The sequence below is a fragment of the Fukomys damarensis genome, unplaced genomic scaffold, assembly GCF_012274545.1.
Source record: "Fukomys damarensis isolate Sample0158 unplaced genomic scaffold, DMR_v1.0_HiC HiC_scaffold_16, whole genome shotgun sequence".
Lineage (NCBI taxonomy): Eukaryota > Metazoa > Chordata > Mammalia > Rodentia > Bathyergidae > Fukomys > Fukomys damarensis.
Genome location: NW_022900928.1, coordinates 13,328,569 through 13,350,980, shown reverse-complemented (window position 1 = coordinate 13,350,980; position 22,412 = coordinate 13,328,569). Strand labels below are relative to the sequence as shown.

Genomic DNA, 22,412 nt, shown 5'->3' with positions numbered 1-22,412 from the left:
ATTTTTTTTTTTTTTTTTTTTTTTTTGCTTCTAAGTCAAATTACTGATAAAATTGCAAAATGAGCACAGGTTCGAGAGCACCTTGTTCTCGTCTCTCCAGCCTCCCCGCCAGCCAGAACCAAAGGCAGAATTCAGCCACCGACCCAGTTCCAGGCTCCACGCAGCTCAGGAGGAGAGGAAGTGTCAGGAGAGGAGAGATACAGTCTGTATCTCTTCATTTCAAAAATATATTCACGTGGAGTTATTGCTGGTTCTCCAGGGGTCAGGAGGCCCAGCGGCTCAGTGGGCAAGGGCCACAGCCTCCAGGGCCCAAGCTTGTTCTGTCTCTTCAGCAGAGGGTTGGATGCATCTTCGAGCTTTTTTATCTTGATCTGCTTGTAGTCGACACACACTGTGGCCAAGGACCTGGTCATCTCCTGCTTGACATCTTCCCACCGCTCTGTGTCTTCTTTCAAGACCGGGCTGGTGTGCAGCCTTCGTGAACTGCATGATCCAGGGGTGTTTCATGAACTCTGTGATGGTCATTCTCTGGGCTCTGTTTTCAGCAAGTTCTGGATAAGCATTTTCACTTCCTCTGATACGTCCGGCCACTCTGGGTTGGGAAATCCCTATTGGCCCATGTGGATGTGGGTCTCCGTGCCCGGACAGATGGCGAGGACATGGCTGGAATAAAAGGGGGGGTTACCTGCCTACAGAGCAGGACGTACACGATGACGCTCAGAGACCACATGTCGCAGGACCCGTCATACTTCTCTGGGCCCAGCACTCCTGGGGCTGCACAGTGCGTGTGGTGTGTAGCTAGGCGTGGTCAGGGAGTTGTGGCTGGTGATTTCCTTGGCAGAGCTGAAATCAGTGAGTTTCAGAATAGCGCTGGGCCTTTCAGAGGTATATAAGAGATTCTCTGGCTAGAGAGAGATGGATCGGTAACAACCCTGGGCTGAGAAGGGCCGTCACCCACCAGTCCGTGTCTAGTGCCCGGTGCTGCACACCGCGGGAGCAACCAGTCTGCCTCTCCAGAGCTGACAGGCACCAGGGGGCAGAAGAGCCTAGGGGTGCCAGTGGGGTGCTCGTGGGGAGAACCACAGCCTGGGCGTAGCCAGAGGGCAGCACTGCTGTTTGAGATTTGACCATGGCAGGGAGAGCGGGCCGACCGGGTGGAGAACAGCATGCTGCCTCTTCTACCCTCTCAGGAGCCCCCTCAGGCCACCGGCTCTCCACCCCCACAGCCTCCCAGTACCCAGGCACGGCTGGCACCTTGACGTCCTGGTGGGCAAGGACAACAGTGCCAATACTGGATGGCCTCGCCGATGCTCTTCGTGATTTCTGATGCTTCTCTTTCTGTGGGTCTTAGCATTTTCTGTGCAATAAATCAATCCTTACAACTCTGCTGAGGTAGGTCTCGGTACAATCTCCCGACTTCCCATATGCGGAAACAGAACCTGTAGAGGTTGTGTGCCCAGGATCACAGGGCTGCAGACCCTGACTCCGGGCAGCCTGGCTCCAGAGCCCACACTTGGGCCCTCGGCAGTGGGTGCCTCCATCCCACAGCTGCCCATCAGCATGAGCATCGTGTAGGGTACGGAGGGGTCCTGCAGTGAGACGGCATTTCCAGGTCTGTGCAGCTCAGTGACACCAAGACTCTCCAGACCTATCCTGGTCCTGGCTAGGACACACACTGCTATAATTTTATCTGCCGCAGATTGTAGCAGTGTCTAGTAGGTAATAAGCACTTCTTAAGTGGTGACTGGCATTACGATTAAACAAAATAATAATCCAAGAAACTAGTCCGACCTGGTATTAGTGGGGCCTTGAGTATGATCAAGACTCACCAGCAGCGGGCAAGGTTCAGGGAGGGAAAGGTGTTCAGTGTCACCAAGACTGTGTTCCCCAGCCTGTCTGCCACCCACTCCCCCTAAGTGCCACACTCACCGAACCTGTTACATGCTGTCCCGGGCTCACATCACAGCTCACACCGGGCTTCTCCCCGGGTCCCCAAGTCTCCCTTGGTGCTCCAGGGCCAGCCATCCTGGAATAGTAGGGGAGGGAGAAGGCGGAGGCAGAGGCAGACACCACAGCCCACCCACTTGCCTCAGTCTCAACTTCCCTGAGCAGCCGTCAAGATTCTGTGACCGTGGGCCAAGGATTTAGCTCAGTGGTGCAACCACCTGCTTCACAAGCACAAGGTCCGAGTTTGATCTCCGGTACCTCCCCCCGAAAAAGAATCTGTAACCAGAAGGGCACTGAGCGAATGTCAGCACGAGGAGCTTGTGAGGAGACAGTATATGGAGACAGTATATACAGACACCGCACCGCAGAACTTCTCTGCTTGGTAAGGGTCATGGAAACCATTCCATTTCGTGACACTTGTGCTGTCGCATTTGTGGACGTGAAACAAGTGACACGATGCCAACTCCAAACCTAACTTCAAAAGACCTGGCAGTTTTGCTTCCCCAGGAAGCCAGCTAGGGGAGAAAGTCCAAGTAGCCTGAGAACTTCATGCTGTAAGAAAGACCAAGCAGCCACTCCTAGAAGCCAGTGGGGAGATGGTGACACCCAGCTATCCCAGATTATCCAGCTATTCCTGCTGTGGTGCCACTGCAAGTGAAGGAACCACCAAAGACATCCTAGTTCCTGTGTCCCTCAACTACAGCTGAGCCCCACACAGAGGGCAGGATCTGGAGAAATAATAAACTGCTACAGGGTTGAGCCATTAAGTTCTGGGACCCTGTACCATACACCAATAGGTTGCTGAAAGGGGCTTGAACCCCTGAAGGAGAGACAGAGAGGATGTTGCTGCCCCCTGGGAAGCTGTAGAGAAACAGGTTTTCCTCAGGGCTCCAAGTAAATGAGCCCAAGAGGCTCTAATTTAAGGCCTGAGCAATTATACCAAAGAACAAAATCTTCCCCTACTGGTGTGCAGGCAACAGCCTGGGCCCAGCCAGGACAATTACAGAGGCAAACTCTCATCTAGCACTTCGGGGGGTGGGGGGGCTGCAACTTGGCAAAGGGGGCCACCAGCAAGACAGGCAGTTTCTTTGGGTACAGGGGCAGGGAGGAGAGGCCACCCTAGAGCAGCTTCCCGGCCAGCAGATATCTAGAAGCTATGACTGAGAGGTGAGAGGACTGTTGAGAGCTCAGGGGGCTAAGTCCAGGGCTTCCCAGGAAAGGTTAGAGACCTCACTGTGGTGAGCAGACTGGGGAGAAGTCAGGAAATTTAAGTCATTGCTGTCATTGGGACTTCCTTTATGCCCACTGGCTAGTGTCCTTCAGAAACAGGCAGTAGCAGGAAGGCCTGAAAGTGGCTGCCAAGAATGCGAATTCCAGTGCACATGTGGGGCAGCCCTGGAGGCTTCCAAAACAAGCTGGAGGGCTCTGAAGGGGCTTGGTGTTCCTGCCTCTATGACAGAGATGGGCCCAGGGAACCACTGTTCTTTGTTTTATTTATTATTATCATCAGTATTATTGTGGTTCTGACCCTTTTGTGACTCACCCAGGCAACTGTCTCTAGGCTGGAGACTTGGATAGGTCTTTGCTCAAAGGATTTTGCTGAGATGTCCAAGCCTGGCACAAAACCTAATCTTCCAGCTCCTCCCAGGCAGACTCTGAATGCTGAGCCTGAATTCTGAATCTAGAAGGTGCTTTCTAGAGCCAAGAAGCCTTCGCAGGCAAGCAGAAACTCAGTCAAAAGAAGCTATGTGCTCTGGTGGGCTGAAGAGCCTTCTTATGCATGGAAAAATGAGACTTCTGGGCCAGCTCCAGGGTCCTGAGCCAGGGTGACGCAAAGGATGCTGCTCCAGCCCACACAGCCAGCGGAATGTCCAACGTATCATGTCAGCTGAGCACATGTCAGCAGCTCCGGGTGCAGGGAGGGGCAAAGCAACTATGACTCATTGCTAAGATCTAACCGGGGTCGCAAAGCCCACCTGTGGATTGGGACAGAGGCAAGGTGTGTGACATGTGCAGTTAACAGCAGTTTCCTCCCGAACTCTGGGACCTTAGCTAGGCGAATGTGCCTCCCGATTCCTTCCCACCTCCAAGGCAGAGCGAGACAGTGAGTGACCGGGCAGCCAGGTGGCCCTCCCTCAGGCGACACAACCCTCCGCCACGGGGAAGGGTGCCAGCGAGTGCTTCTTGGCTCAAGCAGCTCAGCTGCGAAAGCCTCTTCCCTGTGCGGTGTGCTCAGAGGGGTCCCCCCTTGTGCTGCTCCCAAGCCTGGGGTTCAGCTTCTATCCCCAACACCAGGCTCGTCCACACTGCCGGCCTTGGCCTCGGCCTCCACTCCAGCCTCATCTGCATTGAACATGCCTTGTTGGCTTGCAGCAGAGAATACTCAACAGACTCGTATTAAAAATGCCCTTTAACATTCAAAAGCTTTGAACTAAAGAAATACCTCAAGAAGTTTCCATGGAAAGTTCAGCTCTGCTGGTTCAATTCACTACACTTAGATGCACCTTTTCAAATAATAGGAAAAAAATGTAGCAGGGTCAGGCCCAATCAATACACTTGTTCAAACAGAATTGCAGGGACTGTGATGTGCACACATTTTGTGCTCTGCCTTTGTACCCCGCCACTCACTCTGAAGAAAGGTTCCTTTGCTGGGGGAGCAATGAAAGTGGTAGCCTTTTGAGTGAAGGCGGCAAAGCAATGGCGTGTTTACGGCCCCGGGAGGGGCTGCCATTTCTCATGTCTTCCCCAGGCTGGGCTCTTTGTTCTTTTCATCGCAGCATCGCGCAGCCCACACTGGCAAAGTCTCTTGCACAGCCAAGCGTCTGAGGCCGAGCTGGAAGCTCAGGGCTCTCAGCACCGGCCTACCACGTCTCAGAAGTGCGATTTGTGGATTAGACAGCTCATTCGCTTCTTTCCCACCCTCGGTGAGAACACAAAAGGGCTTCCCATGGAGTACCGTGTTGCAGCTGTGGGAAACTCCTGAAGCCCCAAACAAGGTCTTGCCAGGCTCGGTCAGGGTCTGTACCCCTCTCTTTCCCTGCCCAAGCTGACTGGTTCAGCAAATCTCCGGCCCCTGGAAAGCAACTGCAGGCAGGTGATTCCCCGGCCTTGGGCTGCCACCTAAAAGAGCGAGGGAAATTCTGCAGAGCCTAGGCTCAGGCCCTGCAGGCAGCCTGGGCCTTGGGGGAGTGGGAAGGGAGCTGAGTGGACTCCTGCAGCCAGGTACTGAGGCAGGTGGAAGAACGCGTGATGGGGACAAACACAACGCCCCTGGCCCCCCTGCTTCACCTGTGCTCACCAAATGACAGTACGATGCAACGGCCGAAAGGACATGCTGGAGAGATGCCAGAGCCTCAAGGAGGGACTACAAAGGAATTTTATTCCGAAACCCTGTCCCAGACTACATCCTCAAGGGCTCTTGGTGACTCTTCCTAAAATTTAACAGACACACTGAGCCGTACCTGCGCCTGGATTAAAGTTAGAATTAAGATGGCAACAAATAGATGTGGATTCCTGCCTCCTTCATCAACATCAACCCCACTGCTTAACACTGCTCGGGCCCTGGGTGCCTGGAAGGATCACAGAATTCCCCAGTTGTCCCCACCCTAGATTGTCCCTGGGCAGCCAGTACTTTACAGATAACCCCGCCTTACCTCAGGGAACCAGAGTCCTCCCACAGGGTTTCTTTCAGAGGGCCAGGTCTCATGCCTCGTACACAGGAGCCTTTTCTGAGCTCGGAGAGCTTCCCGCTGAGTCTGGGCTGAGGGCCAGTCACACTTTCAGATCGAAATCTGGGCCTCGATCCTCACGAATACACTCTCCCTCTTCCCCGATGGCACACTCTGGAAACAGCAGCAAGTTAGAGAGTTGCCATGTTCTTGTATACGCAGGGTTATGTGTGAAACAGAAACTGTGGCCAACACTATGAAAACCACTGGCATGTTCCCATGGAGAGAATGCCTACAGATGGTTGCACTGTGGGGTTTCTTTCTCTTTTGAGGGATGACACCGCCTCCAGTTATGGAGTCACCCCATCCCCACCCCAGTCATCTGTTATAGCAACATCTCCAAGTAGTGTTTAAAACTGGAAGGTTTTTTGAGACAGGGTCTCACTCTGTAGTTCAGACTGACCTGGAACTCACTATGTAGTGCAGGATGGTCTCAAACTCACAGCGATCCTCCTGCTTCAGCCTCCCGAGTGCTGGAATTACAGGTGTGCACCACCACACCCAGCTGGAAGGTATTTTTTTTACTTTTAAAATTCAAAAAGATCAGTAGCTAAAAAAGCAGCAGTGTCCTCTGTCCAGAATGCTTTGGTATCTACTTTCCCCAGTTTAAATAGTTGGAAAGTCACTCCAAACCTCGGATGCTCTTCTTGGCAGTGGAGAAAAACTGCCGTAACAACAACCTTGGAAATACACACATCCCTCAGCTGAAGTGGCTGCCTGCCTTCTGTTTTAAGCACACATCACAAGTCACAATGAATTAAACACAAATGCAGTTTGCAATGGTCCGTCACTAACCCACTTCACTGGAACGAGCAGTGGTGTGTGGGTTGGAAGGGGGCCCGTGGCTTCTGTCCCCTGTGCTATCTTGGACTGGATTGCAGCATGCCTGCCAAACCAGCCTCACACGAGAGTCCACAGCCCGGCAGCTCCTCAACTGGGGTCCAGCGGGGCCACCATGAGCAGCTGCCAATGCCCAGCTATAGCCCAGGAGCCAGGCCTCCCTCCCCTACCTGTCCAAAGGCAATCAAGTGACAAGGAATCATCATCAGGAGAGACTTCAGAGGAGAACACAGCAGGGGTGAGAGCTGACAACGGGGATTTCCCAAGGAAAAATTCCAACAGGCCACTTGTGAGAGAATACAGCCACCAAGAAACAGCAAATGGGTCAGGTTAATATTTTAATCTATACATCACATTTTTGTTTTGTTTTTTTGCAAACCATTACACTTTTATTTAAATTAACTTTTTCTTGCAAAATATTCATTTCATTTTTCCAACAAAATCTTATAAAGGCAAAAATAAAATTTTATTTTGGCAAATGTCATGAAGTTGATACTGGCAGCATATGGAGTTAGTTAAAAATAGACCACAACTTCTAAATATACTCAAGGTTCTTTTTTTTTCTGAGCATAGTCACAGGCAAATGTTCACTTAAAGTGTGGCTCCACCAGATGGAAGTTTTCAGTTTTTCCTTTTAAACGTCGTTTTCTGTACGCAGAACATCGTGAGACAACTTTAACAAACACTGAGCCTGGCTTCGTAGCCTCCTCATTTGGGGCTGGAAGTCATGTTGAAGTCTTGCCGTGGTGACCTTGCTGGTGACAGGCTCAGCAAGGCTGGCAGAGAGCACACTGCCCCCACACTTGCCACCAGACCCACATCCTGGAGACCCCAGCCGGAGGTCCTCCCAGACCGGTGGGAAAGGTTCCTGTCACGCCTCCTTGGCGGGCAGGCAGTAGCCAGGGATTTTTAGATAGATGCCACCCAGTACAGTTTATTGCTATGATACAAAAGGTGCTTCCCCTCATATTTTCCGTACTTCAAAATGTACTTTTTAATGAAAGTAGCTGCTTCTTTCCAAGAAGAGCCCTTTGCTGAGACAACCTCCTGTGGAGGCTGGGGAGCCCAGAGCTCTCAAATACATTGTTGCCCCTAAGCCAAGACCCAGGGCCAAGGCACAGACTTGGGCTCCACGTGTCCAGGTGCATCCTAGATGAGCATCACTCTGTGCGGTCGTCAGGTCAGGTCAGGTCAGGGATGGCTGCTGACTGCAGCTGAGGGCCTCTTTGCCAGACAGAACCCAGTGAGTCCACAGAAGCACGATCTCAGACCCACCTTTCGCCTGAGTCCCGGGCTGGGATGCCGGACTGGCCTCTTCTTGCTGTCTGCCTCCCTACCCGTACCTACCACCACACTAGTACCTGAATCTGTATGTGCAGCTACACACAGGTGAGCTGCATCCTCACCTTCCCAGCCATGCAGCCCTTGAGTGAACAGTAGAAAATATATCTGATTCTAAAATACAGTGTCAGTATTTTACAGTGTATATCAAAAGTGCCTTTGTCACATGTAAAAAGGAGCCTGAACTAGAACAAGTAGGGGTATATTAGGACCCTGTGGGGGACGCCTCCTGGCTGATGTGCTGCTCCTTTCCACCAGAATCCTGCTCAGCTGCAAAGGGTCTCCATGGAGCAGAGAGGTCAATCTCCTGGGAGGAACTGGTTCCACTCGGCCCCAGCTCCAGGATTCTCTGCACATTGGGTCACGGCTCGGTCACTGCCTGGGCTGGCAAAAAGCACAGGAGATAATAAGAGGCTGGCAGATCCCATGTGAGATGGCTGCTCACATCTGGGGAGCAGGCAGTGGCATGTGGCACACACACACGACAGGATGACAGACAGACTGACAGAGCAGCAGAGGAGGGGGCTTGGGCTATGCGGCCGCTGCCAAGGGACCCTGGGCTTCCAGGACTCACAGGCACTGGACAGACACACACTGGCCCTTAAATTGGGCCCCTGCACAATAGGGCAAAGGGTCTGCACAAGATTCTGGGGCCCATCCTGTGATGCAGTTTTTCTTTGGCAACAGCCACAAAAGCCAAGATTCTTTTCCAACCTGAGGTTCACAGCATGGCCCGTGCCGATCCCTAGAACCCTCAGCTGCCTTGGGAAGGACAGCGGAAACCACAGGAGTAACTAGGGCTCTGGACGGCTCAGTGGGGCAGGGAGTAGTAGCATAGTCTCCACCACATCGGGCCACTGAGGACGAGTTCCTAAAGAGACCCAGCTCCTTCACCTGCCTACATCCAGCCGGTCCCTCAGCGGTCACTGTGCCAGTGGGAGGAAGGGTGAGTGAGCAGGACTGCAATCAGCACAGCAGCAGCAACAGCAGCAGCAGGGGAAGGAGGAGGGCATGCTGGGTACTAGACGGCGGTGAGTGGCAGGTGTGCCAGGCAGGGCTCCTCTTACTTGGATGGTGTTAGACAAAGGTGTAGTGGAGTCCGTTGCTTAAGGGGGGATAAGGTGACACCGTCCTGGAGGACAGGGGGGCTTTAGGCAGGAGGAGCGCCAGCCGCTGCGCTAGACGGAGCACACAGGAATTAAGCAGTGTGTTAGACTCATTGGTTCCCCCAGCACCCAGTGCCCCACTTGCCAGGTGGGGGTGTGAATCCTGCTGCTCCCCAAAATGACCTGGACCTTGCCTCCACTTGCTGATCTATCCGAGATGAAGAAGGGAGCAAGAGCGAGCAAAGGTTAGGGAGTGGGAGAGGCTCGCAGCCGACCCAGGGGGTTAGGGCTGTGGTGCTCCATGCTGGTGGCGAGGAGGCGAGGCTGGCAGATCTGGGGTTAGAGCAAGCAGGGCGGGGTGGGGAGCACCAAGGGGAGGGGCTCGAAGGTACTGAGATGAACCCTAGCGCCACTAGGAGGGGGACTATGGATGGCTGTGTCTTGGGTCCCTGGACACACTGCCCCCCCACCCCCGCTCAGGGAATCCACACTGCGTGAAAGGACTGAGGACCTCAGGGATTTCAGGGACTCGATGTGGGGTCAGGGTATGAACAGGCTCCTGTGGAGACTCTGGCCCTCCCCTTGTCACCACTCAACCCTGGCTTCCTTACACAGAGGGGACACCAGATTCCCCTCCTGTCCACTTCTAGACCCTTTGGCCAGGGTTGGAGGACACCACTGCAGGCTCCATGGCCATCTCCATCCCACAAAGAGAACCCCAGGCCACCCAGACACAGTGGCCTCTGCCGTTGGGGTGAAACACCACCAGCCATACTGCAGGGCACCCACAGAGGATAGGCCTGGGTGCAGGGAGGAGTTAGAGTCCCTCTCCTGGCTGAGGAAGAGCAAGCAGCCTTTATAACATACATGTACACATACAGGCACACACAGACATGGACACGTACTTGTGCTCCTACCCCATGGTGATATTTTTTCAGACTGTCCAGCAAAGCCCCACTTCCCAATCCCACTTTCTGGCACAGGGCACTCTGATGAGGTGAACAGGAGCTTTGGTTTGGGGACCCAAGCAGGGGCCCCAAGAAGGGCCCCATTCTGCTTTGCTCAGCAAAGAATCCAAGCACCCAAGGCTCTTCTGCCCCATTCTTCATGAGAAAAGAAACTAGCTCACTGGCTCAAGGAGTGTGAAAACCTGAAGTCGAAGAACACCACCACTCCCTCCAGGACAGACGTTCTCATCAGAACTCAACTGCCAACCGCCACTGATTCTCTGGCCCTGGGACAGGGCAGACTGGGCCCCAGGGAGCACTGGGTAACCCTGGGCCTCAGAGCTGGTGCCCATGGCCTTACCTGCCACCTGCTTGCTGCGCTGGGAGGCTTCAGAGGCCAGGGCATAGGAAATGTTGATGATGCGCTCCTGCTCCTGCAGCTGTGAGTCCAAGTCGGCCAGGCTGTTGCGGTCCTGGGCTGCTGAGGGCTGGAGGTTGCACATGCTGCAGGGGTGCAGAGAGCAGCCGTGGGCACTCGCTGCCCTGGGCATTGGCCAGGGTGGAGGTTTTCCTGGCCTGGCGGCTCTCAATACTTTGGTGGACTGTGGGCTTTCTCCTGAGACACACGTACGCATCTCCCCAAATACCCCAATGGTCAGGGGCTCTGCTCCCCTTACAGGAGGGCCACAGGCCTTGAGTTAAGAGCTGTAGATCGAGGTGCCTGTTGAATTCAAACACAAAATGGCAACCTAGCTCTGAATGGGAGGCCCACAAACAAATTTTTTAAGCCATGGAGACTACTGGAACAGAAAAGCCTTTCTTAGGGTCCCAGCCCAGTGTCAAGGGAAGTAAGTGGCAAAGCCTCTGGGCTCTCAGGACATGGCCAGAGCCCTGGGCTCTCAGCTGCAGGTCTAAGGGAGGGAACACAGGCCCAAGTGCTGGCACGACAGTGGCTGGAGCTGATCGCTGACTGGGTCCCTTCACTGCCACACTTGTTCCACTTTCCATACTTGCTGGGTTCACTCAGTACAGACTGTGGGGCAAGGGGCCCTCTGTAAGTATCTCTCACTGATATGAGTACTACCTGCCCCCTCCAATGAGTGGGGCTCTCCTGAGACTAAGACAGAGGCTGGCAAAACATGTGCCCAGCCATTCCCACCCAGGTCCCAGTATGGCTGAGACACCACTAGGGGTAGGGGGGTGGGATGTCACACCCAACAAGCAAGGGCTAACCTTGACCGGGTGAGGATGCCGCGGATCTTCTCGGCTTTGCGGTAACGTGCCTGCAGCTCTTCCAGGCTGGGTGGCTCTTCGGGATCCAGCTCCACATAGCGCTCAGGGATGGAGACCTTCTCTGGTTTGGACAGCTAGGAGAGGACCAGGAGTGGAGGGGGAGGCTCAGATGTTCTGGTCTGGGACCTGCTCCCCCTCCACTCCCACCACGAGGAAGAGAACAGAACCCACAGAGGTGAAGTCACTTGCTAAGATCACAAAACCAGCTGGAGAACTGGGATTTCACCCAAGGTCCAAGACTAAAGCCTATGTTAGCCCTGCTGCACCAGGTACATCTTTTACCTGACAAGCGATGGGAAGAACAAGGCCAAACAACTGAACTGAAAGCTTTCAGAAAACAAACGATAACCCTCAGGGCGGCCTCATCCGGTGCCGCTCCCAGAGGGGCCTGGCTGCTCCCTTCTTCAGTGACTCTCCTTTTGACCCTGGCTTGAGCAGACTTCCCAGATCCCACCTCCTACTCACTCACGTTCTGATCATCTCGTCTCCTACTGACTTAAACAGGGACCCGGCCCATAGGAGCCTTTCAGCAAATCCTTCTCCAACGGACGGATGGACAAAAGGAGATGATTCTGCTTTCGGCCCTAGAAAAGCTCCTCTGATCTAGACAGCAAGCAGCTACACTCTATCTTCTGCTTTCCAGGGCAACCCCAGGAATCACTCGACCCATGGCAAACTCAGCTTGTTAAAATCTTGCTCAAGGCTAAGCGCACTTTTGTAGACCCACATTATAACAGGGTTGGCTAAAGCTTCTAAGAACAAATTAAATACAGTTCCAGGGCAAATCTGGTCTTGCATTTGTTAAGGGAAAAAAAAAATCAAAAGGGAATAGCATTGCTTCAGGGCACTTAAAATAAGGAGAGCAACTGCTAATCAGCTCTCCTACATCTGCAACTGGTCCTTTACCTGGACTTCAGATGTGCCCACCAGGATGCAAGCTAACCTTTAAACATGGTTAATCTCTGCTGATCTCTGTACAAAAATCTCCTAAACTGCCCTGAGACTCAGACCATACCCAATTCCTTTTCTTCACAGACAGCTTTTGTCAGAATTAAATCATAATCCCCAACTTGTGGTTAAAGCTACTGATAGAGTGACCATTTTGTAAAACCTTGGAGCACACTTTTAAGACTGTTTGGATCTATTTTCTTGGACTGCTATCCTAACTGGCCCCAAGGAGTTTTCTTTGTTCTCAGCTAGGTTGATTTTACTCTTGGGTTGACAGATTAAACCCACACAAGCTTTTACACTTTGCTGAAAGATGGTAAGAAACAAGCACTTCTCTGTTATTCCCAACGAGGGCAGATCTGGAGGAAGGAAGTAGATTACATTGTAGCAGGAAGGATTTGGGTTACAGATAAGGGAGAACTTTTTCCCTGGGCGGATGGGCAGAGCACACTGCCAACGTAGCCACGGAGGCTTCTTTGTGAATCTGAAAAAGCCCAGATCTTTGGCTGTTTCAGGTGCCAAAGAGAACAGGTCTTGGGGCAGGGCCTTCTTAGGTCTCAAAGCCCCCAGCTGACCCCAGAACCCAACAAGTGCAAAGTATGTCTGCTTCCTCACAGAGCTCCTCAGTTATCAAGGTCCCCCATAACCCTAAATCCATCCTCCACGTGGTGAGAATTCTCATCTGGCAGTTTTGGGGCAGGCCAAGTCCTTGGACAAATGTTTCTGGGACAGGTATAGGCCACTGTGTGATTCATTCAATGAAGTCTTCCTTCAGCAAATATTCACAGAACATCCATTGTGTGTCGAGTCCAGTGTCAGGGACACAAAGACAAAGCAGCCATAAACACTGCCATACAGAGCATACAAAGGACACAACACAGGCCACAGTGGACCACAGGCACAGATGAGCCTCTTTCCTGAGTTCCCTCTTTTGGGAAGCTGGTTACTTGCTATCAGGGTCCTGCCCTGTTATGATGCAGATTTGCCACCAGAGGGCGCGAGAGCAAAGCCCAGAACTGTGCACTGTCTCCTTGAGTTTGTTGATCAAGGCTGGAAATTCAAACTCTGATTTTCAAACTGGCCCAATGTTTCTTCTCAGGCCTGAAAGCACAAGTCAGCCTGACTGGCTAGTTGCAAGGTCAACCCCTGGAGCTCCCAGGAGCATTTGCTAACAACAGCAACTTCTGAATTAACATCCCTAGTATGTGCCAGGCTTTCCCTTCACTGCCAAACCTGGCGACATGTTGAGTCACTTAACCGTCACCACTCCCTGTCCACTGCTGAGGGAACGAGGTAAAGAGAAGTAACAACTATAATTCGTCCCAAATTACGGGGATAGATTTGAACTCTCATCTAAGCACTTGAATCCAAGCTGCTATTCATCCAGTCTCGGGTCACAGTGAAGCTGAGCCTCGGGCCCCTTGGAAATATTCCACATGGGCAGGTTGATCAGTCTGGGACCCGAAGGCCATGCCTCCTGGGGACATCTGACGGAAGCCCCTGCCCTCACCTCTCTGCTGATGTCCAGGTCATAGTCTTGCGGCTCCAGGTCCAACTGTGTGACAGGCATGGCCTGCACTTTCAACCAGCCATTCTCTTCCTTGTCCTTCCTTTCCCCTTGCACGGCCCGTTCCAGCAACTGCAGGTCAAAGTCCTGCTCTCGCTTCCACTGGCAACAGAACAAGAGGGTTAATTGCAGTCACTTCCTGACTGCTGAGCTACGCTGATCCCCTTCTGGATGGGCCAAATGGGAATGGGGTCCTTTGGAAGGCGAGTGTGACCCAGTAGGGGAAAGGTGGGCGATGTAACTTGGATGAATAGGACCTCCGCCCCTGCACATTGCTGGCCCCAGACTTTCAGTTTCTCTCTGACCTGGGACCAACCTTAGGTCACACGTGACTAGGCTCACAAGGACCCTTAGGGATGCAGAGTGCTCAAAAGTCTGAGAGGGTGACTTCAAAACAGAACCAGGCACAGGGCTGCAGGGAATGGATTTGCCCTTTCTGCCAAGCCATAGCTCACAGAAGGCTTCCCAGCTCAGGAACCATACACCCCAGGTGCAGAAATAGGGGAGAAGATGAGCCCTTCATGGCTGAGCAAGTGGAATAACCATGGGCTTCTCTGTTGGGGGTCCCTATAGGTCCCATTCAGCACAGGGATACTGCACCCACATGGCCGGGGAGGTCCAGATAGGAGCAGTTTGGAGCCAGTGAGGCAGACAAACTGTTAAAACAGTATCTATGTGGGATAGACATTTTAAACCAAGGGAAAAAACTGTGCAAAACTGAAATGCTAAATCACATAGTTCCAAAGAAGTTTCACAGTATCAAATTTGTAACAAGCATCTCTTTACATGAAGGAAAATCTAACCCACTCATTTTAAGATCCGAGCATGACAGTGACGGCTTCCTGTTAACCCAGGGCCTGTATCTTGACAGGCCTTTGATTGCCGTGTAGACTGGTAAGCACAGAACAGGTTCAGAGACTCTCTCTCGAGTGGGAAGAAAGCATACCCATCCCAGACCTCCCCCCACCAGACTCTCCACAGCCCCAAGCAGTCGCAACTGTTATTGCCCTTGAGTCCCTCCCAAACCCAGCCCCATAGCCACATCAGCGTATTTCACCCATTCACGCACAAGCTCTCAATGTAGACTCTAAATCAATGTAATTGCTCTTAGTTAGTGGTTTTCCAATTACAGTTTGAAAAGATTAGGCAACTGAAGATCAGGGATAAATTAATTTAATGATTCACAAAGAAAAATCACATTTTCGTACATGCTCACAAGTGCTCCAAATAGAGACCAGTCCTCGTTGAAACCCAGCCTGATTGTTTCCAGACAGAAAAAGTTCACTAGACTCTAAAGTATCCTAGGGAAGAACCACTCCAATCCACTGTTAGTAAGCATCACATTTATTGGCGCTGATGCAGAGACTAACAAAAGTCTTTTAGGAGAGAAATTACAAGGTATTCAAGTTTCGATTTTTAGATAATCTCTACATTTGCGACATCAGGTTGTCAAATGCCAGTGCTACTCCATATGATGTTTGCTTATAAAGTTTAAAAGTCCCCGGGTTTGTAGCTTTTAAAGAAATGACTGTCCTGTGTCATACCTTTTGGGTCTAAGCTAACAGCTGTAGAAAGGTGCCATGAATACAAAGTTAATTTTGCTATGCATTCAAGTTATTAAATACCAGAAACAGAGAAAGAGGTTTCCAATAAGAGATTCAGTGATGGGACTGGAGGAATCCAAACAACCTCAGCTGTGGTGAAACTTGTTCAAATGTGCCATCTCTGGAGTCTGTGTTACCAACCACGCATCAGACATGGGTTTGGCTAATTGCATAAAGCCCAGACCTCTGCCAGTGACTGTGGTCCTCAGGCAGGGGGCTGGCTCAGGCCGTGGGACAGCTCTGGGGGCAAGTGAGTGGTGAGTCAGCAGTCCTGCACCAAGGAGGCCAGTGGAAAGGTGAGTCACATCTGGGGGTGGCTTGCTAGGCTAGGGAGACAAGAGCTGCTATTACAAGCCTCATAACAAGCAGTACAGACAAGTTAGACAATGTTCGATGCAAACCGAAAGCTTCTGTAAACACAATCAGGCGGGATTAGAGAGGCAACGAGCAGTAATTCTAAAAGCAAAAGAGCTTGTGCAATGAATTAGGGGAAGAACAGTCAGGCTAGAGGTCTAGGGAAATGAGGGATTTCAAATGGAAAAGTCAAGTGTAATGTTTCTAAGTTGGATCTAAAGTGGCTCTGTGCAGGTGCAGCACCAGGGAGCACCACGAGGGGGCAGCACCGGTTCCCCGGCTCTCCTGGGCACCAGGGGCACTGAGAGCCCACCAGCTAGCTCTAGGGTTGCGGGGAACCAACTCTTCTTGGTTGCCTCTCCTTCCAAGGACCATCTTAGAAGTCTGGGAAGCTGGTTGGTTGAATGGTTTGTGCTTCTCATAAATCACATCACCATCTTCCTCCACTACTCCTTGAACCCTACGTTCCCAAGTCCTTCAGTTCAGTTGTGGTGCCTGCAAACGCCCCTCCCAGGCACAGGCGGGAGAACAAGCTGCATATTGTCTCAAGCTCCCATGCCTCTGCTGCGAGATTCTCCTGCCTCTGTTCCACTTCTGGGTCTCACACTGACCAGCTGACACACGCCGCCTGGATCAGGACAAATACTCCCCATGGGATGTTCTCTCAGGCAGCTGGGTCAATGAACCACCTACTCAGGGTGATGTGGTTGGGTTCAGGGGGCCCAGGTTAGCTCCGCTCAGCTCAAGGAGCAGCTCTGCTCCCTGCCCCAGCCCGCTTAACATACTGAGCCGAGGTCCCCAGGGAGCAGCTGGCCAAGGTAGCGTGCCGAGGCTGGGCCTGTCCTCTCTCCTTGGCTCAGCGTCTTCTTGCGCTCACGGACCAGGGCCTTCTGGTGCCGTTTCATGCGCTCCAGCTGCTCCTCGGCACTCATCTTGCCCCGCTGGTGGTCCCCTGAGTACAGGCGCTCCAAGGCACTCTTGGGTCTCTGAAGAGGAAGAGGAGGCAAGACACAGAGAGGCTGGGCTGGGAGCATGGGGGACAGCTGCCACAGAGGCCACTCTGCAGGCACAGACACGGAGGCCCAGGTCTGTCCAGGTGGCAGCTCACAGCAGACCACAATGAGCCCAGGGTACAAGACTTCTCGGGCACCCTCCCCTGACCCTGCAGTTTACATGTGGGCCATGGGAAGTGGGGAGGGCAGAGTAATGGAACCCTGAGCTCATGAGAGGCTGAGGTCACCTCAGAGGCTATCCTCGGTGTCACAGAATCACTAGTTATTGTCCAGCTCTGAGACGCCCTCCCACACTGGAGGGAAGCAGGGAGCTCCCCCATAGCTCAAGGCCACTCACAGGGAAGGTCATCTTGCTGCTCTCCCCATTTAGACCCCTCCGGAGTGTGACGTAGGGAGCAATGGTGGACGACTGCTGGAGCCTGGACGTGGAGCCCGAGAGCCCTTCATGAAGAAAGCGGAGTCAGGTGCACTGTGATGGGGTGGTCAGTCCCAGGCCACTCCCTGATCACCCCCACTCCCTGGAGGGGCCAAGAAGGCCCAGTCAACAATCCACTCATCTTTCTCTTCACAGCCTGGAAGAAGGAGGCCCCAGGTGGGGGATGGGGGCAGCCCAGGGGTGCCCTCCATCCCCAGGGGGAGATGGTGTCTCCGGAGATCAGTGAACTGCCCTAGACTTCCCTTCCATGCAGAAGTTCTGGGCTGCAGGACAGGTGGAAAGGCTGGAGGGGTGAGGGTACCCTCATCCTTCTGTTCCTGACACTCTTACATATCCTACACAACCCAATTTGGGGTAAGGAAGGGAAGCAAGAGGGTCCCCTACTGAGGAGAGAGCGTGTTTAGGAAAGAATTCACTAGTTTTAGGATGACACGGGAAAAGCTCTCTGGAAGGCCAAAGATGGCATTGTTGGTGGCAGTCACCCAGCACTCTTGCCTGAAGGCTGCAGTGGTCTGGAGACAGTGCCCCAGGACAGTCTTCTGATTTCTTCATTAATCAGCGATCGGCAAGGAATGTAATTTCTCTAAGCCTTATTAGCTCATCTCAAAAATGGGAATAACATACTTCCCTCACAGCACTGTTGTGAATATGGGAAAAATGAAGTGCTTTTCTAGTGATTGCTATCATCACAGCTTCTAGGGACACATGGAAAAAGAGGACAGTCAGGACACAGACTGGAGGACAGGTCAGCAGCCCAGGCCACAGCTACAGGCAGAGGGTTAGGGCCTGGGCTGAGGGTTGGGGGCAGCGAGGCGGATGTGGTACGGTTCCCTAGACTCCACAGGTCTTGCCTTACCTCTGCCTGGAAGAGTCTGGTACCTGCTCTCAGGACCCACGAGTCCCAGGGAGGGCTGAGCCACGTCCCCAGTGATGGTGGCCAGCTCGGGCTCACTAACGTACGACCGGAGCTCCACCTATGGGCACAGTTTGAGGCTGTCACACCCGCCCAGCACTTCTTCCCTCTCCGCATGCACAGGGGCAGCCTCAGGGGTCCTCCCGGCTCACCCTTGAGTCCCCGTTCACACACTGCCCCAGCTCTCGGTCTCGCTTCCTCTCATCCGACTGCCGCTTGAGGCCCCGCACGGAAGTGTGCCGGATGATGGTGGCCTCCCTTGGCAGAGGGGGCACAGCAGGTGGCTGGTCCTCTGGGCTGTAGAGCTCAGGAAGCGGGGGCCTGGGAGGTGCCTCATCTTCCTGCACAGAAAGAAAACCAGAGCCAGTACTCAGCAGGTCAGAGCCAGAGGGAAGTACCAAATGGTACCGCCACAGCAGTAGCCCAACAGGCAGAACTGGCCACTTCTGAGCCACAGAACACGAGCACTTCAGCCCTGGCAAGTGAACATTTCCTCTGGAGGAGTTAGAAGGAGGGAAGATGCCTGTACATTAACTCTTCTGCTCTTTGACTCCTATACATTTTCCCCAAATGCTTCCCATATATATTACGTCCCCAGATCCAGGACACAGGCCTCCTGAGTCCATGATCTTCTGTTTTTTTTTAAATCTCCTGTGTCCCCAGACCCTGCCAAGAGCTGTTCTCTCCCTATGGCAGGCAAGCCAAGGCCTTGCCCAGCCCTCCCATGGGCCACAGACCTACCTAAGGACATGGGCTGGAGGGTCAGTTAGACAAAAGGTAACAATAAAAGAGAAGAGTCAGGAGATGTGGTTGGGAATCACTAACATGGAGACCTTCAGCAGCTTTCAACATCTTGGGGCTTTAGTTTTCTTCTCCATGGGGTGGAGAGTCTGCTGCCTTCCTGTCCATGATGCCATGAGGTTATAGGACATTCACAAGCATCCGCACAGCCCAGCACAGCGCTCAGATTCTTCTGGAAGGAGCTCCCTTCCCTGCATGGAGCCCTACGTGAAGACAGCCACCTATCTCCACAAATTCACCCCTATTCAGAACAGTCACCACTTGCTTGCCCTCAGCTGTCCCAGCTGTAAACAGGAGGATGGGGGGAGACCGTCTCCCACAGCTCTGCCAATCCCCAGACTCTCTCAGCTGCTTCCACCTCTATTTTCCCAGGAGCCACACTCCTAAGGCCGCTGATCTGAGGACAGAGAGCGAACAAAGGCTCTCAGCACCTCATCACCACAGCTTACCATTTTGGGCTTTGTCTTAGTTGGTGACTGAAGTGGGGACGTCACTTTCCTCAGCTGGGGTGGGTGAGCTCGGTAGGGCACATAGGTCTGCAGCTGTGGGAACAGCCGAACTTCCAAAGGAGTCCGCACTGGGCTGGCAGGAGGGCTGGGCTGTGGGGGCGACTTGCTCTCCAAGGTCAAGGGTGAAGGCACGGGCGGGTGAGGGAACAAAGGCACCGTTTTTCTCTCTGAGGGGCACAGAGGGATACAATGAAGATCCTCTTCCTTGGAGGGCAAGTCAGCACCACAGAGACTCAGGTCCACACAGCAAGGACGACGTCCCTCACCAGGATTTTTGACTGATTCCACCAGGATTCTGTAGTTCTCTTTATTTGTACTTAGACCTGCAAGGACATCTTCAATCCTCCACAGGTCCTTCTGTATCTGCGATTTCTCCTAGAAAAGATAGGGGGATGGTTTGGTCTCTTGTTCACTCCTTATTAAAATTTCCTTCCCAGGGATTAATCTGCCATTTCAGACAGTTTCTCGCAGCACCCTGGAAACTGCACCAGGCTGGAGCCAAGCTATTCACAGCATCCCAGGAAAGGGCAGACATGAAAAATGCTGAAGACCTAGGGAGTTCACAGTAGCTTTTACTACTTCAGTTTGTCTATTTCTACTTAATGTAAAACTTTAAGTACTTTAGGGTTCCATTTACTCTATGAAGTATTCAGGGTCAATTTCATAGAGACAGGAAGTGGAACAGAAATTTTCAGGAGGGAGAGAGTAAAGGATGGGAGGATGTTTAAAAATTTTACAAGATGAAAATTTGTGAGACTGGGTACAGAAAATGTGGATGTACTTCACACTGCTGAATTTCACTCTTAAAATAAGTAAAATAGTAAATGATGGTATATTATGTATAGTTTACCACACTTTAAAAAAATGCACTGTCTTATACAATCACTGCAGAAGGGGAAGGAAGGCAAGGACTAGAGGACAAGGCAAGGACATCATCTCTGGAATATAAATATTTCTTAGAAGTCAAAATAGAATCCTGGGACTTGAAGTTCAGTTAAAAGTATAACGGACAGTGGAGTATTATTTGACAACATGGATGACTCTGAAAACTTGCCAAGTGAAATAAGACAGACACAAAATGCCACATCTTGTATAATTCCTTCTACATAAAATGTCCAGAAGAAGCAAATCTTTTGCAACCAAAAGAGGACTGGAGGGAAAAAGGGAGTTAGTTCAGAAGGGATAAAGTGGGTATAAGACTTCTCTTGAGGGGTGAAGATGTTATAAAACTGATTGTGGTAACAGCTACACAATCATGTGAATATACTAAAGTATACTGAGTTGTACACAGTACTTTAAAAGGATGAATTTGTGATATGTGAATTATATGATAAAGCTGTTTTTTAAAAAATTTCAACAGAAAAAAGAGCTACATTATATGCTCACATGCAGTTCCAATTAAAATTGGGGGGAAGGAGGCCCTAGAAGAGGTGAAGAGAGGCCTAATGTGGTGAAGGGATTGTGGCTATCTTCTAATGGTTTAAAAAAAACACAAAACAACTACAACCAAAAAATCATCAAATGTAGTAGTTTTTTTTTCATGGAGCTGGGGATCAAACCTGGAGACCTTGCTCATGCTTGACAATAAGCACTGTACCATGGAGCCACATCTCTAACCCAGAGCAAATCATCTTTTAACTTGAAATTATAATGGAGAGGAGACAGACTTGGCCGCACCCCACAGAGTGAAAGAAAAGTTTTTCTCCTCTCCAGGAGACCAGCTGCCTCTTAACTGGAAGAGTTTTCACACTGCACGATCCCTATGGATGCACCTGATTTTGCATTCCTGACTATCTGCTTCTGGGTGCGTCCCCACAAGGGCAGGTACTCAGTGGGTTTCCAGGGCTGGTGAGTCAGATGAACAAAGGACCAATCTTGTACTATCCAGCATCCAGAGCAGCAGATGTTGGAAGACTCCACACCAAGGGGGGGCATGTGCTCCTACTCTCTGCATCCCAAAAGCAAAGACACTCTCAGAGCTGATAAGCAAAGCATGGGCATGAAACTCAGCTCCACACTCAAGAGAGACAGGCGCACTGCTGACCCCAGAGTGCATAAGGTAACAGGGAATGCTCTGCCAAGTGTGGAAGCGAGTGAAGGCTGAGAATAAGGGCCTCCTCCCCCTCTTCCATAGCTCCCCAGCAAAGCTCCTATCAGCCCATTCTACTGCCCCCACTCTGCCTTTCTGACACTCTCACATGTAAAAGAAGAACAGAGTGCAGCAAAGGCTAGAGTGTCTTTATCTTTCTCCAAAACTGATGCAATTCCACAACTTGATGAAGAGGAGGGCCTTGGGGCAGCAAGGAGGTGGTATTTCGCTCCTGTATTCTCGCACCAGTTGGGCTGGAAGGTTCCCACCTAATGCCTTCAGCAAAGGCTGGGACTGTCTACAAGTTGGGAGCCCCTACAGGCAGCCACGTCTATCACCTCACTCACACTGCTTCCAGATATTCCATGCCCTAGATTCCCTGATGCCCAAGTATCTGTGACAGTCTTCCAAAATAATGGTATTCCACGTTAGTCAAAAAGCTATGGATTTTCTCACAGCCAGATAAATCTGGCTAAAGTGAGGCGAGTTTCCCAATGTACTAAGAATTTCCACTTGGGCTGCAGGCATACCTATAGTGCTAATGATCTCACGAGAGCACTGACAACCTGCCCGGCCTAGGGTTACAACAAAGAAGTTAACACAGAACCTGGTCAAAGCAGGGCTTTATGACTTCCTCAGTCATTGAGGCACTAAGGGAAAACATGAGCAACATGATGAGGTTAGACAGAAACCAAGCCATAGGCACCAGGCTCCAGGCTAAACTATCTGCTAGAAACTTACACAGATAAATCCTCCAGGGAATCTGTGACAAGATCTGTTACCCGGTTGTGAATTGTGTTTTGGGGGAGGCAAAAGATTCTTGGCTTACTATATATTGAATCTCTATGAAAGAAAGCATAAAAGTAACACAAATGGCAAGTAATCACATGAAAAGTTGTTTACCCTACCAGTGATTAAACAGATTGAAACAAGGTATCGTTTATTTTTTAGCCAAAAAAAAAAAAAAAAAAAAAAA

General features: G+C 51.6%; 1 protein-coding gene and 1 pseudogene across 15 annotated transcripts in view; both read right to left on the bottom strand.

Moving 5' to 3' along the window:
* Positions 1-131: 131 nt before the first annotated feature.
* LOC104856142 lies at positions 132-2,025 on the bottom strand (annotated as a pseudogene).
* Positions 2,026-6,958: 4,933 nt separating this feature from the next.
* Plekha7 (pleckstrin homology domain containing A7) overlaps positions 6,959-22,412 on the bottom strand; it is a 128,340-nt gene continuing 112,886 nt past the window's right edge. For 3 of the 15 annotated variants that reach the window (XM_033764112.1, XM_033764115.1, XM_033764119.1), the window contains 10 exons: positions 19,614-19,722; positions 19,288-19,514; positions 18,190-18,378; positions 17,981-18,098; positions 17,026-17,129; positions 16,461-16,661; positions 13,661-13,819; positions 11,143-11,276; positions 10,271-10,630; positions 6,960-8,240 (listed from right to left, as the gene is read on the bottom strand). In XM_033764112.1, the coding sequence (XP_033620003.1) occupies positions 10,300-10,630; positions 11,143-11,276; positions 13,661-13,819; positions 16,461-16,661; positions 17,026-17,129; positions 17,981-18,098; positions 18,190-18,378; positions 19,288-19,514; positions 19,614-19,722 (1,572 nt within the window). In that variant the 3' untranslated portion in view covers positions 6,960-8,240; positions 10,271-10,299. The other 12 variants (XM_033764113.1, XM_033764116.1, XM_033764117.1 and 9 more) reach the window with 12 other exon arrangements.